The 15326-nt window shown below is 45.5% G+C and overlaps 1 protein-coding gene across 1 annotated transcript in view; it reads right to left on the bottom strand.

Moving 5' to 3' along the window:
* The window catches only part of adamts17 (ADAM metallopeptidase with thrombospondin type 1 motif, 17), a 199274-nt gene that overhangs the window by 52113 nt on the left and 131835 nt on the right, over nt 1-15326 (bottom strand). Inside the window, 2 exon segments of the mRNA XM_042319042.1 lie at nt 386-460; nt 5116-5236. Coding sequence (XP_042174976.1) covers nt 386-460; nt 5116-5236 — 196 coding nt within the window.

Raw genomic sequence — 15326 nt, 5'->3', positions numbered from 1 at the left:
AATGACAAGACAGGCTCTTTGTAGGCCAGACCTTAGAAACCCCAACCCATCCTCCTCTGGGCTCTCCTGGGATTATCAATATGACGTTTAACATTTTCAATATGATTCTTAATGATTTTGGCCATTGGAATATTGTTGTTGTTCTCCCACAACCCAGGTGGATGAGGAAGTACCACGAAGTATCCCAGTGTGTTCATCAGGAGGAGGGCTGGGAAGCCAAGCCATGCCGAGCTGTTGGGATCCACAGTGTGTGTGTGTGTGTGTGTGTGTGTGTGTGTATTGATCCCAGGAGAAGCCAAGGAGGTTTGGATCTCCCATCTACCGACGTGTACACTCCAATCAGGGCAGGACACACACACACACACACACAGAGCAGGCATCTTACATGAGAAACACTTGGGGACAGCCCTTGGTTTAGCCATCACACAGGTAGAAACCCTCTTACAGTGGCTAGAGGAGACTGGGGGTAGAGGAGAGGAGGGGGAGGAGAGGAGAGGAGAGGAGAGGGAGGGGGGAGGAGAGGAGGGGGTAGGAGAGGAGGGGAGGGGGAGCAGAGGAGAGGAGAGAAGGGGGAGGCAGGTGGAATGGCTTTAGCAAATTTAATGAATTGGGTAAAAGGCATTCATAGTCCTGTCTTACAAATACACGCATGCACACACACTGTACACACACTGTACACACACTGTACACACACTGTACACACACTGTACACACCCAGTACACACTGTACACACACTGTACACACTGTAAACACACTGTACACACACTGTACACACCCAGTACACACACTGTACACACACTGTACACACTGTACACACACTGTACACACACTGTACACACCCAGTACACACTGTACACACACTGTACACACCCAGTACACACTGTACACACACACACACACACTGTACACACACTGTACACACTGTACACACACTGTACACACTGTACACACTGTACACACTGTACACACACACACACAGTACACACTGTACACACTGTACACACACAGTACACACACATACACACACATACACACTGTACACACAGTACACACTGTACACACACAGTACACACTGTACACACTGTACACACACACAATACACACTGTACACACACACAGTACATACACACACACACTGTACATACCCTCTTCCTTGCGTTCGTCTTCATTCTCACTTTCTCTCCATCTCTCAATCACACACACACACACACACACACACACACACACACACACACACACACACACACACACACACACACACACACACACGCTTGTTCACACTGCCATTACAGTGTGTCAGAGTTGTGTTTGAACGGCCAATGTTATCTTAAGGTTAGAATAAAAAGTCCTGCTTTTGTCCAGAATGAATGATCATAGTGTTGTAGATATGTGGTAGTAGAGTAGTGGCCTGAAGACACCCACTTAATGTGTTGTGAAAAGTGTTATGTAATGTCATGTAATATTTTTATTGCATATCTCTGCCTTAATGTTGCTGAATTCCAGGAAGAGTAGCTGCTGCCTTGACAGGAACTAATGGGGATCCATGATAAACCCCAGGAAGAGTAGCTGCTGCCTTGGCAGGAACTAATGGGGATCCATAATAAACCCCAGGAAGAGTAGCTGCTGTCTTGGCAGGAACTAATGGGGATCCATAATAAACCCCAGGAAGAGTAGCTGCTGCCTTGGCAGGAACTAATGGGGATCCATGATAAACCCCAGGAAGAGTAGCTGCTGTCTTGGCGGGAACTAATGGGGATCCATAATAAACCCCCATAATAAAGAGTAGCTGCTGTCTTGGCAGGAACTAATGGTGATCCATAATAAACCCCAAGAAGAGTAGCTGCTGCCTTGACAGGAACTAATGGGGATCCATAATAAAACCCCAGGAAGAGTAGCTGCTGTCTTGGCAGGAACTAATGTGGATCCATAATAAACCCCAGGAAGAGTAGCTGCTGTCTTGGCAGGAACTAATGGGGATCCATAATAAACCCCAGAAAGAGTAGATGGTGCCTTGGCAGGAACTAATGGGGATCCATAATAAACCCCAGGAAGAGTAGCTGCTGTCTTGGCAGGAACTAATGGGGATCCATAATAAACCCCAGGAAGAGTAGCTGCTGTCTTGGCAGGAACTAATGGGGATCCATAATAAACCCCAGGAAGAGTAGCTGCTGTCTTGGCAGGAACTAATGGGGATCCATAATAAACCCCAGGAAGAGTAGCTGCTGTCTTGGCAGGAACTAATGGGGATCCATAATAAACCCCAGGAAGAGTAGCTGCTGCCTTGGCAGGAACTAATGGGGATCCATAATAAACCCCAGGAAGAGTAGTTGGTGCCTTGGCAAGTACTAATGGGGATCCATAATAAACCCCAGGAAGAGTAGCTGCTGCCTTGGCAGGAACTAATGGGGATCCATAATAAACCCCAGGAAGAGTAGTTGGTGCCTTGGCAGGAACTAATGGGGATCCATGATAAACCCCAGGAAGAGTAGCTGCTGCCTTGGCAGGAACTAATGGGGATCCATAATAAACCCCAGGAAGAGTAGCTGGTGCCTTGGGGATCCATAATAAACCCCAGGAAGAGTAGTTGGTGCTAATGGGGATCCATAATAAACCCCAGGAAGAGTAGCCCCTTGGCAGGAAGAGGGGATCCAGGAAGAGTAGTGCTGCCTTGGCAGGAACTAATGGGGATCCATAATAAACCCCAGGAAGAGTAGCTGCTGCCTTGGCAGGAACTAATGGGGATCCATAATAAACCCCAGGAAGAGTAGCTGCTGCCTTGGCAGGAACTAATGGGGATCCATAATAAACCCCAGGAAGAGTAGCTGCTGCCTTGGCAGGAACTAATGGGGATCCATAATAAACCCCAGGAAGAGTAGCTGCTGCCTTGGCAGGAACTAATGGGGATCCATAATAAACCCCCCCAGGAAGAGTAGCTGGTGCCTTGGCAGGAACTAATGGGGATCCATAATAAACCCCAGGAAGAGTAGCTGCTGCCTTGGCAGGAACTAATGGGGATCCATAATAAACCCCAGGAAGAGTAGCTGCTGCCTTGGCAGGAACTAATGGGGATCCATAATAAACCCCAGGAAGAGTAGCTGGTGCCTTGGCAGGAACTAATGGGGATCCATAATAAACCCCAGGAAGAGTAGCTGCTGCCTTGGCAGGAACTAATGGGGATCCATAATAAACCCCAGGAAGAGTAGCTGCTGCCTTGGCAGGAACTAATGGGGATCCATAATAAACCCCAGGAAGAGTAGCTGCTGCCTTGGCAGGAACTAATGGGGATCCATAATAAACCCCAGGAAGAGTAGCTGCTGCCTTGGCAGGAACTAATGGGGATCCATAATAAACCCCAGGAAGAGTAGCTGCTGCCTTGGCAGGAACTAATGGGGATCCAAATGGGGATCCATAATAAACCCCCCCAGGAAGAGTAGCTGCTGCCTTGGCAGGAACTAATGGGGACTAATGGGGATCCATAATAAACCCCAGGAAGAGTAGCTGCTGCCTTGGCAGGAACTAATGGGGATCCATAATAAACCCCAGGAAGAGTAGCTGCTGCCTTGGCAGGAACTAATGGGGATCCATAATAAACCCCAGGAAGAGTAGCTGCTGCCTTGGCAGGAACTAATGGGGATCCATAATAAACCCCAGGAAGAGTAGCTGCTGCCTTGGCAGGAACTAATGGGGATCCATAATAAAAACAAAGAGTAAAACTAATGAAGAAAGTAGCTGCTGTCCTTGGCAGGAACCATAATAAACCCCAGGAAGAGTAGCTGCTGCCTTGGCAGGAACTAATGGGGATCCATAATAAACCCCAGGAAGAGTAGCTGCTGTCTTGGCAGGAACTAATGGGGATCCATAATAAACCCCAGGAAGAGTAGTTGGTGCCTTGGCAGGAACTAATGGGGATCCATAATAAAAACAAATAAAAAGAAAAGAAAGAAAGCTTCTGTCCTTCAGCGGCATTACAATCAGACCATCTGCACGCCTTTTAGTAGGTCAACACACACACACACACGCACACACACCACACACCACACACGCACACACACACACACACACACACACACACACACACACACACACCACACACACACACACACACACACACACACACACACACACACACACACACACCACACACACACACACACACACACACACACACACACACACACACACACACACACACACACACACACACACACACACACAGGCCTCAAGCCATTAAAAGGGAATAATGGGGTGTTATCTTGTAATTAAAACCCAACAGGTCTCTATTCAGACTAACGTTCGGCCTTAAATGCCATTTATAGTGCTTTGGCTGTGAAACTGAACTTTACCTATGGGGGACAGAGGCACCGGTGTGTGTGTGTATTACATGCTTAGTGATACTGGAGGGCTACAGATATCCCAGATACCCTAGTGTTTGTAGGGTACCTTGCTAAGATTGTTCCCGGTGACTTTCCACCAGAGGTTAAATGCCTTAAAGGGATACTTGGGGATTTAGGCAATTTATCTAGCATGCTAGGAGATACTCATAGACCTCTAGTCATGAGGCTACCGCTAGTTAGCATTGGCTCGCAAACTACCTTTAACTTCTTTCTTACTGAACACAGAAACATAAAAATAGTATCCACAAGTAGATACAGGGCCTCAAAATTACACTCTGGCTCTATTTTCAATACATTAATGTGTGGCTTCCGCCAGAGAAAAGTTGACAAAATGTCATGCGCTCTGCTAGCGGTAGCCAAAAGTCTTGCGTCCAGTGTAGCAGGTAAAGATGGCCCAATGTAACTCTAACTGGTGTACACCAAATCTGTCCTCTTCATCTTTGCCTGTCATTTCTGACCTCTCTTTTAATGGAGTAGGACTAATAACCTACACTCATCCATTTTCCATTCTGTTCCCATCAGGGTCATGTTCATTAAGCACCAACCGGAAGAAAATAGACAGACACAGGGAAGGATTAGCTGGACTTAACTAACGCTCATTTTATATTTCTGTTGCAAAATATTTGAACACGTTTTCCATTGTGTGCCATTATGAACAAGACCCAGATATTCCCAACTGAAAAATACATGTTTAGAACTTCCCCCCAACCCAGTACTCACCCCTGCCCTTGGTGTGGTTGAAGTCTCCCTTGACAATCTTACAGGAGTGTCCGTCTCCGTTACACACCCCACAGCGGTCCTCCTTGGCTGACGAGCCGATGATGCCATCGCAGCCGATTTTCTGCAGACAGTAAGTAGACAACTTAACAAAATAAAGTACACAGGAAGTACTTAACATCAAGGAATATACAGGCTACGTCCCAATTATTTCTCCTTCCTAGCAAAGTGTTCCTTCAATGGTTTAAGAAAGATGGAAGGTGGAAACTATGCTTTTAGATGTGTAGGAAGTAGTAGATAATAGTACACGTCAGGAGAAGGTAGGATATATTGATTGGGATGCAACCGCACTCTAATGAAGTCCATCTCTGAATAAACACTGACCGTACTATCGGTCTACTCGTGGACTGCATTCTGACTCCAAAACAATGCTATGAAATAGGAAAAGGCTGTTCCGATCCTCTCTAACTCACTCCCCTTCCCTCACTGACTTCTCATCATGGATTTGAAACTATTAGATAGATGTACAAAACATCCCAATAGCTCCATCTAGTATGTCCGATAGAGTAGAGAGGAACTGCCACCTATTCAATCCTCTCAGATCTTCAAGGGCCAGTCAATAAGGACAGAGGAAGCAGAGCGACTAGGATCAGTTCCCCCCTGTCTGTATAATTAGTATGTAAAAGGAAGAAACATTATGAATACGCCCCCAGAACACTGTGGTCCATGGTAAAAACAGAAAGAGAAGCTATAATACGTTCAGACATCCAAGGCCAGTGATATTAGTCTAGATTCACCAGGACATAACCTATTGTATGTTTAGGGATTGTTTAATCCTTCCCAGCAATTATCACAGAGTTAAATGATCTGTGTACTCACAAACAACTCCAATTACCCAAAGCCATTTACACTCCCAAGCAGCACAAACAGTAAAACACAAACAAGAATATTTACACACTAACAGACATATGAATGCACACACATGCATGCACAAACACATAAACACAGTCAGTCCAGTGTGTGTGTGTGTGTGTGTGTGTGTGTGTGTGTGTGTGTGTGTGTGTTGTTTCCTGGACTGCCTGAGTCAGTAATACGCTGAATACTCTGTATAAAATCCAATCTGTACATCTGGATCATAGGAACTTGATGATTCAGAACACACACACACACACACACACACACACACAATCTGGACAATTTTTGCAGAAACAGACTACGAACATATGGACACAGAGAATCTGGACCAAGTTTGACTTTTGCTAATTCAGTGAGGCAGCAGTAGCATCATGTGGGTCTCCATTCTTACCCAGCAGCCTTTAGGCTTCTCTTCTGACAAGACTGACTGTGTTTTCACAACATTTCTGATTTTCTCTCTCTGTCCCCTCTCTGTGATGCTGTTTTCACAGCATTCCTAAATTTCATACAGAGTAGCTTAGCATAACATCAACACTTCCTCCTCTCTCCCCCTCCTCTTTCTCTCTCTCTCTCCTGTTTCTCTCTCTCTCTCCTCTTTCTCTCTCTCTCTCCTCTTTCTCTCTCTCTCTCCTGTTTCTCTGTTTCTCTCTCTCTCCTCTTTCTCTGTTTCTCTCTCTCTCTCCTCTTTCTCTGTTTCTCTCTCTCCTCTTTCTCTGTTTCTCTCTCTCTCTCCTCTTTCTCTGTTTCTCTCTCTCCTCTTTCTCTGTTTCTCTCTCTCTCCTCTTTCTCTGTTTCTCTCTCTCTCCTCTTTCTCTGTTTCTCTGTTTCTCTCTCTCCTCTTTCTCTGTTTCTCTCTCTCTCCTCTTTCTCTGTTTCTCTGTTTCTCTCGCTCTCCTCTTTCTCTGTTTCTCTCTCTCTCCTCTTTCTCTGTTTCTCTGTTTCTCTCTCTCTCCTCTTTCTCTGTTTCTCTCTCTCTCCTCTTTCTCTGTTTCTCTGTTTCTCTCTCTCCTCTTTCTCTGTTTCTCTCTCTCTCTCTCCTCTTTCTCTGTTTCTCTCTCTCTCTCCTCTTTCTCTGTTTCTCTGTTTCTCTCTCTCCTCTTTCTCTGTTTCTCTCTCTCTCTCTCCTCTGTTTCTCTCTTTCTCTCTCTCCTCTTTCTCTGTTTCTCTCTCTCCTCTTTCTCTGTTTCTCTCTCTCTCCTCTTTCTCTGTTTCTCTCTCTCCTCTTTCTCTGTTTCTCTCTCTCCTCTTTCTCTGTTTCTCTCTCTCCTCTTTCTCTGTTTCTCTCTCTCCTCTTTCTCTGTTTCTCTCTCTCTCTCCTCTTTCTCTGTTTCTCTCTCTCCTCTTTCTCTGTTTCTCTCTCTCCTCTTTCTCTGTTTCTCTCTCTCCTCTTTCTCTGTTTCTCTCTCTCTCCTCTTTCTCTGTTTCTCTCTCTCTCTCTCTTTTCTCTGTTTCTCTGTTTCTCTCTCTCCTCTTTCTCTGTTTCTCTCTCTCTCTCCTCTTTCTCTGTTTCTCTCTCTCTCCTCTTTCTCTGTTTCTCTCTCTCTCTCTTTCTCTGTTTCTCTCTCTCCTCTTTCTCTGTTTCTCTGTTTCTCTCTCTCCTCTTTCTCTGTTTCTCTCTCTCTCTCCTCTTCCTCTGTTTCTCTCTCTCTCTCTTTTCTCTGTTTCTCTCTCTCTCTTTCTCTGTTTCTCTGTCTCCTGTTTCTCTGTTTCTCTCTCTCTCTCCGTCTTTCTCTGTTTCTCTCTCTCTCTCTGTCTCTCTCTGTTTCTCTGTCTCTCTGTTTCTCTGTTTCTCTGTTTCTCTGTTTCTCTCTCTCTCTCTGTTTCTCTGTGTTTCTCTGTTTCTCTCTCTCTGTTTCTCTGTTTCTCTCTCTCTGTTTCTCTGTTTCTCTCTCTCTCTCTGTTTCTCTGTTTCTCTCTCTCTCTCTGTTTCTCTGTTTCTCTCTCTCTGTTTCTCTGTTTCTCTCTCTCTCTCTTTCTCTGTTTCTCTCTCTCTCTCTGTTTCTCTGTTTCTCTCTCTCTCTTTCTCTGTTTCTCTCTCTCTCTCTCTTTCTCTGTTTCTCTCTCTCTCCTCTTTCTCTGTTTCTCTCTCTCTCTCCTCTTTCTCTGTTTCTCTCTCTCTCTCTCTTTCTCTGTTTCTCTCTCTCTCTCTTTCTCTGTTTCTCTCTCTCTCTCTCTTTCTCTGTTTCTCTCTCTCTCTCCTCTTTCTCTGTTTATCTCTCTCTCCTCTTTCTTTGTTTCTCTCTCTCCTCTTTCTCTGTTTCTCTTTCTCTCCTCTTTCTCTGTTTCTCTCTCTCTCCTCTTTCTCTGTTTCTCTGTTTCTCTCTCTCTCTCTCTTTCTCTGTTTCTCTCTCTCTCCTCTTTCTCTGTTTCTCTCTCTCCTCTTTCTCTGTTTCTCTCTCTCTCTCTCTCTCTTTCTTTTTCTCTGTTTCTCTCTCTCTCTCTCTCCTCTTTCTCTGTTTCTCTCTCTCTCCTCTTTCTCTGTTTCTCTCTCTCTCCTCTTTCTCTGTTTCTCTCTCTCCTCTTTCTCTGTTTCTCTCTCTCTCCTCTTTCTCTGTTTCTCTCTCTCCTCTTTCTCTGTTTCTCTCTCTCTCCTCTTTCTCTGTTTCTCTGTTTCTCTCTCTCTCCTCTTTCTCTGTTTCTCTCTCTCTCCTCTTTCTCTGTTTCTCTGTTTCTCTCTCTCTCCCCCTCCTCTTTCTCTCTCTCTCTCCTCTTTCTCTGTTTCTCTCTCTCTCTCCTCTTTCTCTGTTTCTCTGTTTCTCTCTCTCTCCCCCTCCTCTTTCTCTCTCTCTCTCCTCTTTCTCTCTCTCTTTCTCTCTCTCTCTCTCTTTCTCTGTTTCTCTCTCTCTCTCCTCTTTCTCTGTTTCTCTGTTTCTCTCTCCTGTTTCTCTGTTTCTCTCTCTCTCTCTCTTTCTCTCTTTCTCTGTTTCTCTCTCCTGTTTCTCTGTTTCTCTCTCTCTCCCCCTCTTTCTCTCTCTCTCTCTCTTTTCTCTGTTTCTCTCTCTCTCTCCTCTTTCTCTGTTTCTCTGTTTCTCTCTCTCTCTCCTCTTTCTCTGTTTCTCTCTCTCTCCTCTTTCTCTGTTTCTCTCTCTCCTCTTTCTCTGTTTCTCTCTCTCCTCTTTCTCTGTTTCTCTCTCTCTCTCCTCTTTCTCTGTTTCTCTCTCTCCTCTCTCTGTTTCTCTTTTTCTCTCTCTCCTCTTTCTCTGTTTCTCTCTCTCTCCTCTTTCTCTGTTTCTCTCTCTCTCCTCTTTCTCTGTTTCTCTCTCTCTCCTCTTTCTCTGTTTCTCTCTCTCTCTCCTCTTTCTCTGTTTCTCTCTCTCTCCTCTTTCTCTGTTTCTCTCTCTCTCCTCTTTCTCTGTTTCTCTCTCTCTCTCCTCTTTCTCTGTTTCTCTCTCTCTCCTCTTTCTCTGTTTCTCTCTCTCTCTCCTCTTTCTCTGTTTCTCTCTCTCTCTCCTCTTTCTCTGTTTCTCTCTCTCTCTCCTCTTTCTCTGTTTCTCTCTCTCTCTCCTCTTTCTCTGTTTCTCTCTCTCTCTCCTCTTTCTCTGTTTCTCTCTCTCTCCTCTTTCTCTGTTTCTCTCTCTCTCCTCTTTCTCTGTTTCTCTCTCTCTCTCCTCTTTCTCTGTTTCTCTCTCTCTCTCCTCTTTCTCTGTTTCTTTCTCTCTCTCCTCTTTCTCTGTTTCTCTCTCTCCTCTTACTCCATTTTGCTTTCTCTCCTCTTTCTCCATTTCAATTCAATTCAAGGGGCTTTATTTCTCTCTCCTCTTTCTCTGTTTCTCTCTCTCTCCATTTCTCTCTCTCCTCTTTCTCCGGGGGGGTGGGAGGGCTGAGAGAGAGGGGGAGAGAGGGGGGAGACACAGAGAGCGAGACAGAGACAGAGAGGGTGGAGAGAGACTCATTCCTCTTGTTACCTACATCCAGATGATGATAAATACGTAGCAAAAGAAAAGCTGAGGAGAAGAAGGAAGGAAACCGAAGGAGAAGACAGGAGAGGAAGAGGAGGAGGAAAGAGGAGGATACAGACAGATGAGACGAATAGGAGGAGGAAAGAGGAGGATACAGAGAGAGGAGAGGAAAGAAGAGGATACAGAGAGAGGAGAGGAAAGAGGAGAAAAGAGGAGGATACAGAGAGAGGAGAGGAAAGAGGAGAAAAGAGGAGGAGGAAAGAAGAGAATACAGAGAGAGGAGAGGAAAGAAGAGGATACAGAGAGAGGAGAGGAAGAGGAGGAGGAAAGAGGAGGATACAGAGAGAGGAGAGGAAAGAAGATGATACAGGGAGAGGAGAGGAAAGAAGATGATACAGGGAGAGGAGAGGAAAGAGGAGAAAAGAGGAGGAGGAAAGAAGAGAATACAGAGAGAGGAGAGGAAAGAAGAGGATACAGAGAGAGGAGAGGAAGAGGAGGAGGAAAGAGGAGGATACAGAGAGAGGAGAGGAAAGAAGAGGATACAGAGAGAGGAGAGGAAAGAGGAGGATACAGAGAGAGGAGAGGAAAGAAGAGGATACAGAGAGAGGAGAGGAAAGAAGATGATACAGAGAGAGGAGAGGAAAGAAGAGGATACAGAGAGAGGAGAGGAAAGAGGAGAAAAGAGGAGGAGGAAAGAAGAGAATACAGAGAGAGGAGAGGAAGAGGAGGAGGAAAGAGGAGGATACAGAGTGAGGAGAGGAAAGAAGATGATACAGGGAGAGGAGAGGAAAGAAGAGGATACAGAGAGGGGAGAGGAAAGAAGAGGATACAGAGAGAGGAGAGGAAGAGGAGGAGGAAAGAGGAGGATACAGAGAGAGGAGAGGAAAGAAGAGGATACAGAGAGAGGAGAGGAAGAGGAGGAGGAAAGAGGAGGATACAGAGAGAGGAGAGGAAAGAGGAGAAAAGAGGAGGAGGAAAGAAGAGAATACAGAGAGAGGAGAGGAAAGAAGAGGATACAGGGAGAGGAGAGGAAAGAAGAGGATACAGAGAGAGGAGAGGAAAGAAGAGGATACAGAGAGAGGAGAGGAAAGAAGAGGATACAGAGAGAGGAGAGGAAGAGGAGGAGGAAAGAGGAGGATACAGAGAGAGGAGAGGAAAGAAGATGATACAGGGAGAGGAGAGGAAAGAAGAGGATACAGAGAGAGGAGAGGAAAGAAGAGGATACAGAGAGAGGAGAGGAAGAGGAGGAGGAAAGAGGAGGATACAGAGAGAGGAGAGGAAAGGTGAGAAAAGAGGAAGATACAGAGAGAGGAGAGGAAAGAGGAGAAAAGAGGAGGATACAGGGAGAGGAGAGGAAAGAGGAGGATACAGGGAGAGGAGAGGAAAGAAGATGATACAGGGAGAGGAGAGGAAAGAAGAGGATACAGGGAGAGGAGAGGAAAGAGGAGGATACAGGGAGAGGAGAGGAAAGAAGATGATACAGGGAGAGGAGAGGAAAGAAGATGATACAGGGAGAGGAGAGGAAAGAGGAGGATACAGGGAGAGGAGAGGAAAGAGGAGGATACAGGGAGAGGAGAGGAAAGAAGAGGATACAGAGAGAGGAGAGGAAAGAGGAGGATACAGGGAGAGGAGAGGAAAGAAGATGATACAGGGAGAGGAGAGGAAAGAAGATGATACAGGGAGAGGAGAGGAAAGAGGAGGATACAGGGAGAGGAGAGGAAAGAGGAGGATACAGGGAGAGGAGAGGAAAGAAGAGGATACAGAGAGAGGAGAGGAAAGAAGATGATACAGGGAGAGGAGAGCAAAGAAGAGGATACAGAGAGAGGAGAGGAAAGAGGAGGATACAGAGAGAGGAGAGGAAAGAAGAGGATACAGAGAGAGGAGAGGAAAGAAGATGATACAGAGAGAGGAGAGGAAAGAAGAGGATACAGAGAGAGGAGAGGAAAGAAGAGGATACAGAGAGAGGAGAGGAAAGAGGAGAAAAGAGGAGGAGGAAAGAGGAGGATACAGAGAGAGGAGAGGAAAGAAGATGATACAGGGAGAGGAGAGGAAAGAAGAGGATACAGAGAGAGGAGAGGAAAGAAGATGATACAGGGAGAGGAGAGGAAAGAAGAGGATACAGAGAGAGGAGAGGAAAGAAGAGGATACAGAGAGAGGAGAGGAAAGAAGAGGATACAGAGAGAGGAGAGGAAAGATGAGAAAAGAGGAAGATACAGAGAGAGGAGAGGAAAGAGGAGAAAAGAGGAGGATACAGAGAGAGGAGAGGAAAGAGGAGGATACAAAGAGAGGAGAGGAAAGAATAGAATAATAGAAGGATTGAGAGAAGGAAAAGAGAGAGGACAGGAAGAGGATGGAGTGTGGGAAAGAGACTAGCTTTAGTATGAGTGTGTGTGTGCGTCCATACATGTTTGAGTAAAATGTGAAGGTGACAGATTGGAGCAATCAGCCCTAACACTCCACCACTGGACAGTAGGGTACTAATGACAACATACTTCCTGCCTGGCGGCTAGCGCGCGCACACACACACACACACACACACACACACACACACACACAATCAGTCAATGTTATATGCTTTGCCATGACTTGAATGACTAAATTGATTAGACAAATTATCTCCACTATGATTGTGGTCATATAAAATGATGCTAAGTTTTACATTGTAAATGTAAGGCAAAACACTTTTTATGGCCTGGCATCACTGTCCGCTTTTGCTGTCCAATGTTTGACTTCATTGATTAAGATAGATTACAGATGTAAGGATCTTAATTTGTTTGCAACAGCAGCAACAGAAAATATGAATTATTATGTGAATTATAATTAGCGGACATATCTGTAGGGGTTGATACATTTGTCGGGAAATTTCTAAGTGTAAATTACAAACTTCAGAAGCCTTTTTAAACCTCAAATACCTCAAAAGTTATCCTGCAACAGGGTGATCAAATTAAGATCCTATATCTGTAGAGAATGGAGACCTGCACACTGACGAATGCTTCCACTGTGTTTCTGTGCAATGTTTCACTTGGAAGTCATCGTCAGGCATAAAAGACCAAACCATTTAGATTTGACATTTAGAAGCGGCTGATGTATGTGGCATATGAACTGCTCTGCCATTTACATGAAACCAGCTGTGCTGCATTGTGACAAGAGCAAGTGAGAAGCATTATATTCCTTCACCTTTTCCTCATAGATGTCTCATCTGACTCAGCCATGGCTCTGAGAGCATTCACCCTGCTAATGCTCTCTCTGCTCCACCAGTGTGTCCCTCACCCACTCAGCCTGGGACGAATAATGAACTTCAGCTACTCCCAGTACAAGTCTATGTCATCCCCCAGAAGCTCACCGGTGTCGAGACTCGTTCAGAAAATCATCCGTACTCAGCTGGAGCATCACAGTTCCACGTCTCAATCCATCAATGGGGCGGCAGGTAGGCTAGTGGTTAAGAGCATTGGGCCAGTAGGGTCTCCCGAGTGGCGCAGGATCTGTGTTACTACAGATCCTGGTTCGATACCAGGCTGTGTTGCAGCCGGCCGCGACCGGGAGACCCATGAGGCGACACACAATTGGCCCAGTGTCATCCGAGTTAGAGGAGGGTTTGGCTGGCCGGGATGTCCTTGTCCTATCGCGCTCTGAAGACCCCTGTGGTGGGCCGGGCCGGGCGCATGCACGCTGACACGGTTGCCAGGTGTACAGTGTTTCCTCCGACACATTGGTGCAGCTGGCTTCTGGGTTAAGCGTGCTTGGCGGGGTTGTGTTTTGGAGGACGCACGGCTCTTGACCTTCACCTCTCCCGAGTCCGTACGGGAGTTGCAGTGATGGGACAAGACTGTAACTACCAATTGGGGAGAAAAAAAGGGTAAAATGTTTTTATAACATTTTTTATAAATGAGTATTGGGCCAGTAACCGAAAGGACCCCCAACCATGCGCTTTGACAAGCATTGGCCTGTGGGTGAATCTAGTTGCCTACCCCTACTGTGGACTGTAGGCTAAGTGGATTGTGGACTGATGGACTCAGGACAGTCTTAGACTATGGCTCAGACTCACATGGAGGGGTCAATAATTCATTTGAAGCTACTGTAGCTGGTCCTTCAGCGCGTTTATTTGAACGGGTCTCTCTGTCTCTCTCTCCCTCATCCCTCTATTTCTCCTCCTTCATTCTGTGAAATGGCTGAGACTGTTCCTGTTTTTTCTGTGTGTATGTTTGTGATGGAGCCGAGGTATTCCATTGTACTATGTAATGTGATGCTGGAGGGTGTATTGTACTGTGTAATGTGGTGCTGGAGGGTGTATTATATTGTACTGTGTAATGTGGTGCTGGAGGGTGTATTATATTGTACTGTGTAATGTGGTGCTGGAGGGTGTATTATATTGTACTGTGTAATGTGGTGGTGGAGGGTGTATTATATTGTACTGTGTAATGTGGTGCTGGAGGGTGTATTATATTGTACTGTGTAATGTGATGCTGGAGGATGTATTATATTGTACTGTGTAATGTGATGCTGGAGGGTGTATTATATTGTACTGTGTAATGTGATGCTGGAGGGTGTATTATATTGAACTGTGTAATGTGGTGCTGGAGGGTTTATTGTACTGTACAGTGTAATGTGGTGCTGTAGGGTGTATTATATTGTACTGTGTAATTTGATGCTGGAGGATGTATTGATTGCACTGGGTAATATGATTATGTCGAGGTGGCACTGAATGCATTTCTTTTTTTGGGGGGGGGGTGTGGTGTTTTTAGTGTAATGAGGACGGCTCATTAAAGGAAGAAACAAAGTCAAGTATATCTCTCTCTCTCTGTTTATTTATTTGTTCATCCTGGCCGTCAGAACACTGAGGAGAAATCCCCTCTTATTGACCAATGAAAAGAGAGAGGATAAATCCAGGATATACAAAATATGGATACAATTATTGACACAGACACACAGACGTGTATCTCTGTGTGTGTGTGTGTGTGTGTGTGTGTGTGTGTGTGTGTGTGTGTGTGTGTGTGTGTGTGTGTGTGTGTGTGTGTGTGTGTGTGTGTGTGTGTGTGTGTGTGTGTGTGTGTGTGTGTGTGTGGCCTATGATATGTGTCTGTAGAGGGAAGCATGACACATAATGTCTCCCATGTGTAGGGAACCAAATGCTGGCTCAGCAGATGACCAGTATCTATTGACAACAGCTGGCTACTCCTTCGGAAACTATGCTACCCACACACACACACACTTTTATCCACCACTGAGTCTGGCTATGAGTCCCAAGAATGGGCCAGAAAAATGGCCAAGACGAGGTAAGAATCCCCTCTTACAGTGTAAAGCAGGTGAAAAGACTGGTCTAGCATTTAAATATGTCCATTTTATTATAATGATTACCATCTTATTTCCTTTGTCTCTCATACCTACTTTTTTTTTTGAGAC

The sequence above is a fragment of the Oncorhynchus tshawytscha genome, unplaced genomic scaffold (assembly GCF_018296145.1).
Source record: "Oncorhynchus tshawytscha isolate Ot180627B unplaced genomic scaffold, Otsh_v2.0 Un_contig_57_pilon_pilon, whole genome shotgun sequence".
NCBI classification, from domain to species: Eukaryota; Metazoa; Chordata; class Actinopteri; order Salmoniformes; family Salmonidae; genus Oncorhynchus; species Oncorhynchus tshawytscha.
Note: the sequence above shows the minus strand (reverse complement) of the source record. Positions and strands in the feature narration are given on the sequence as shown.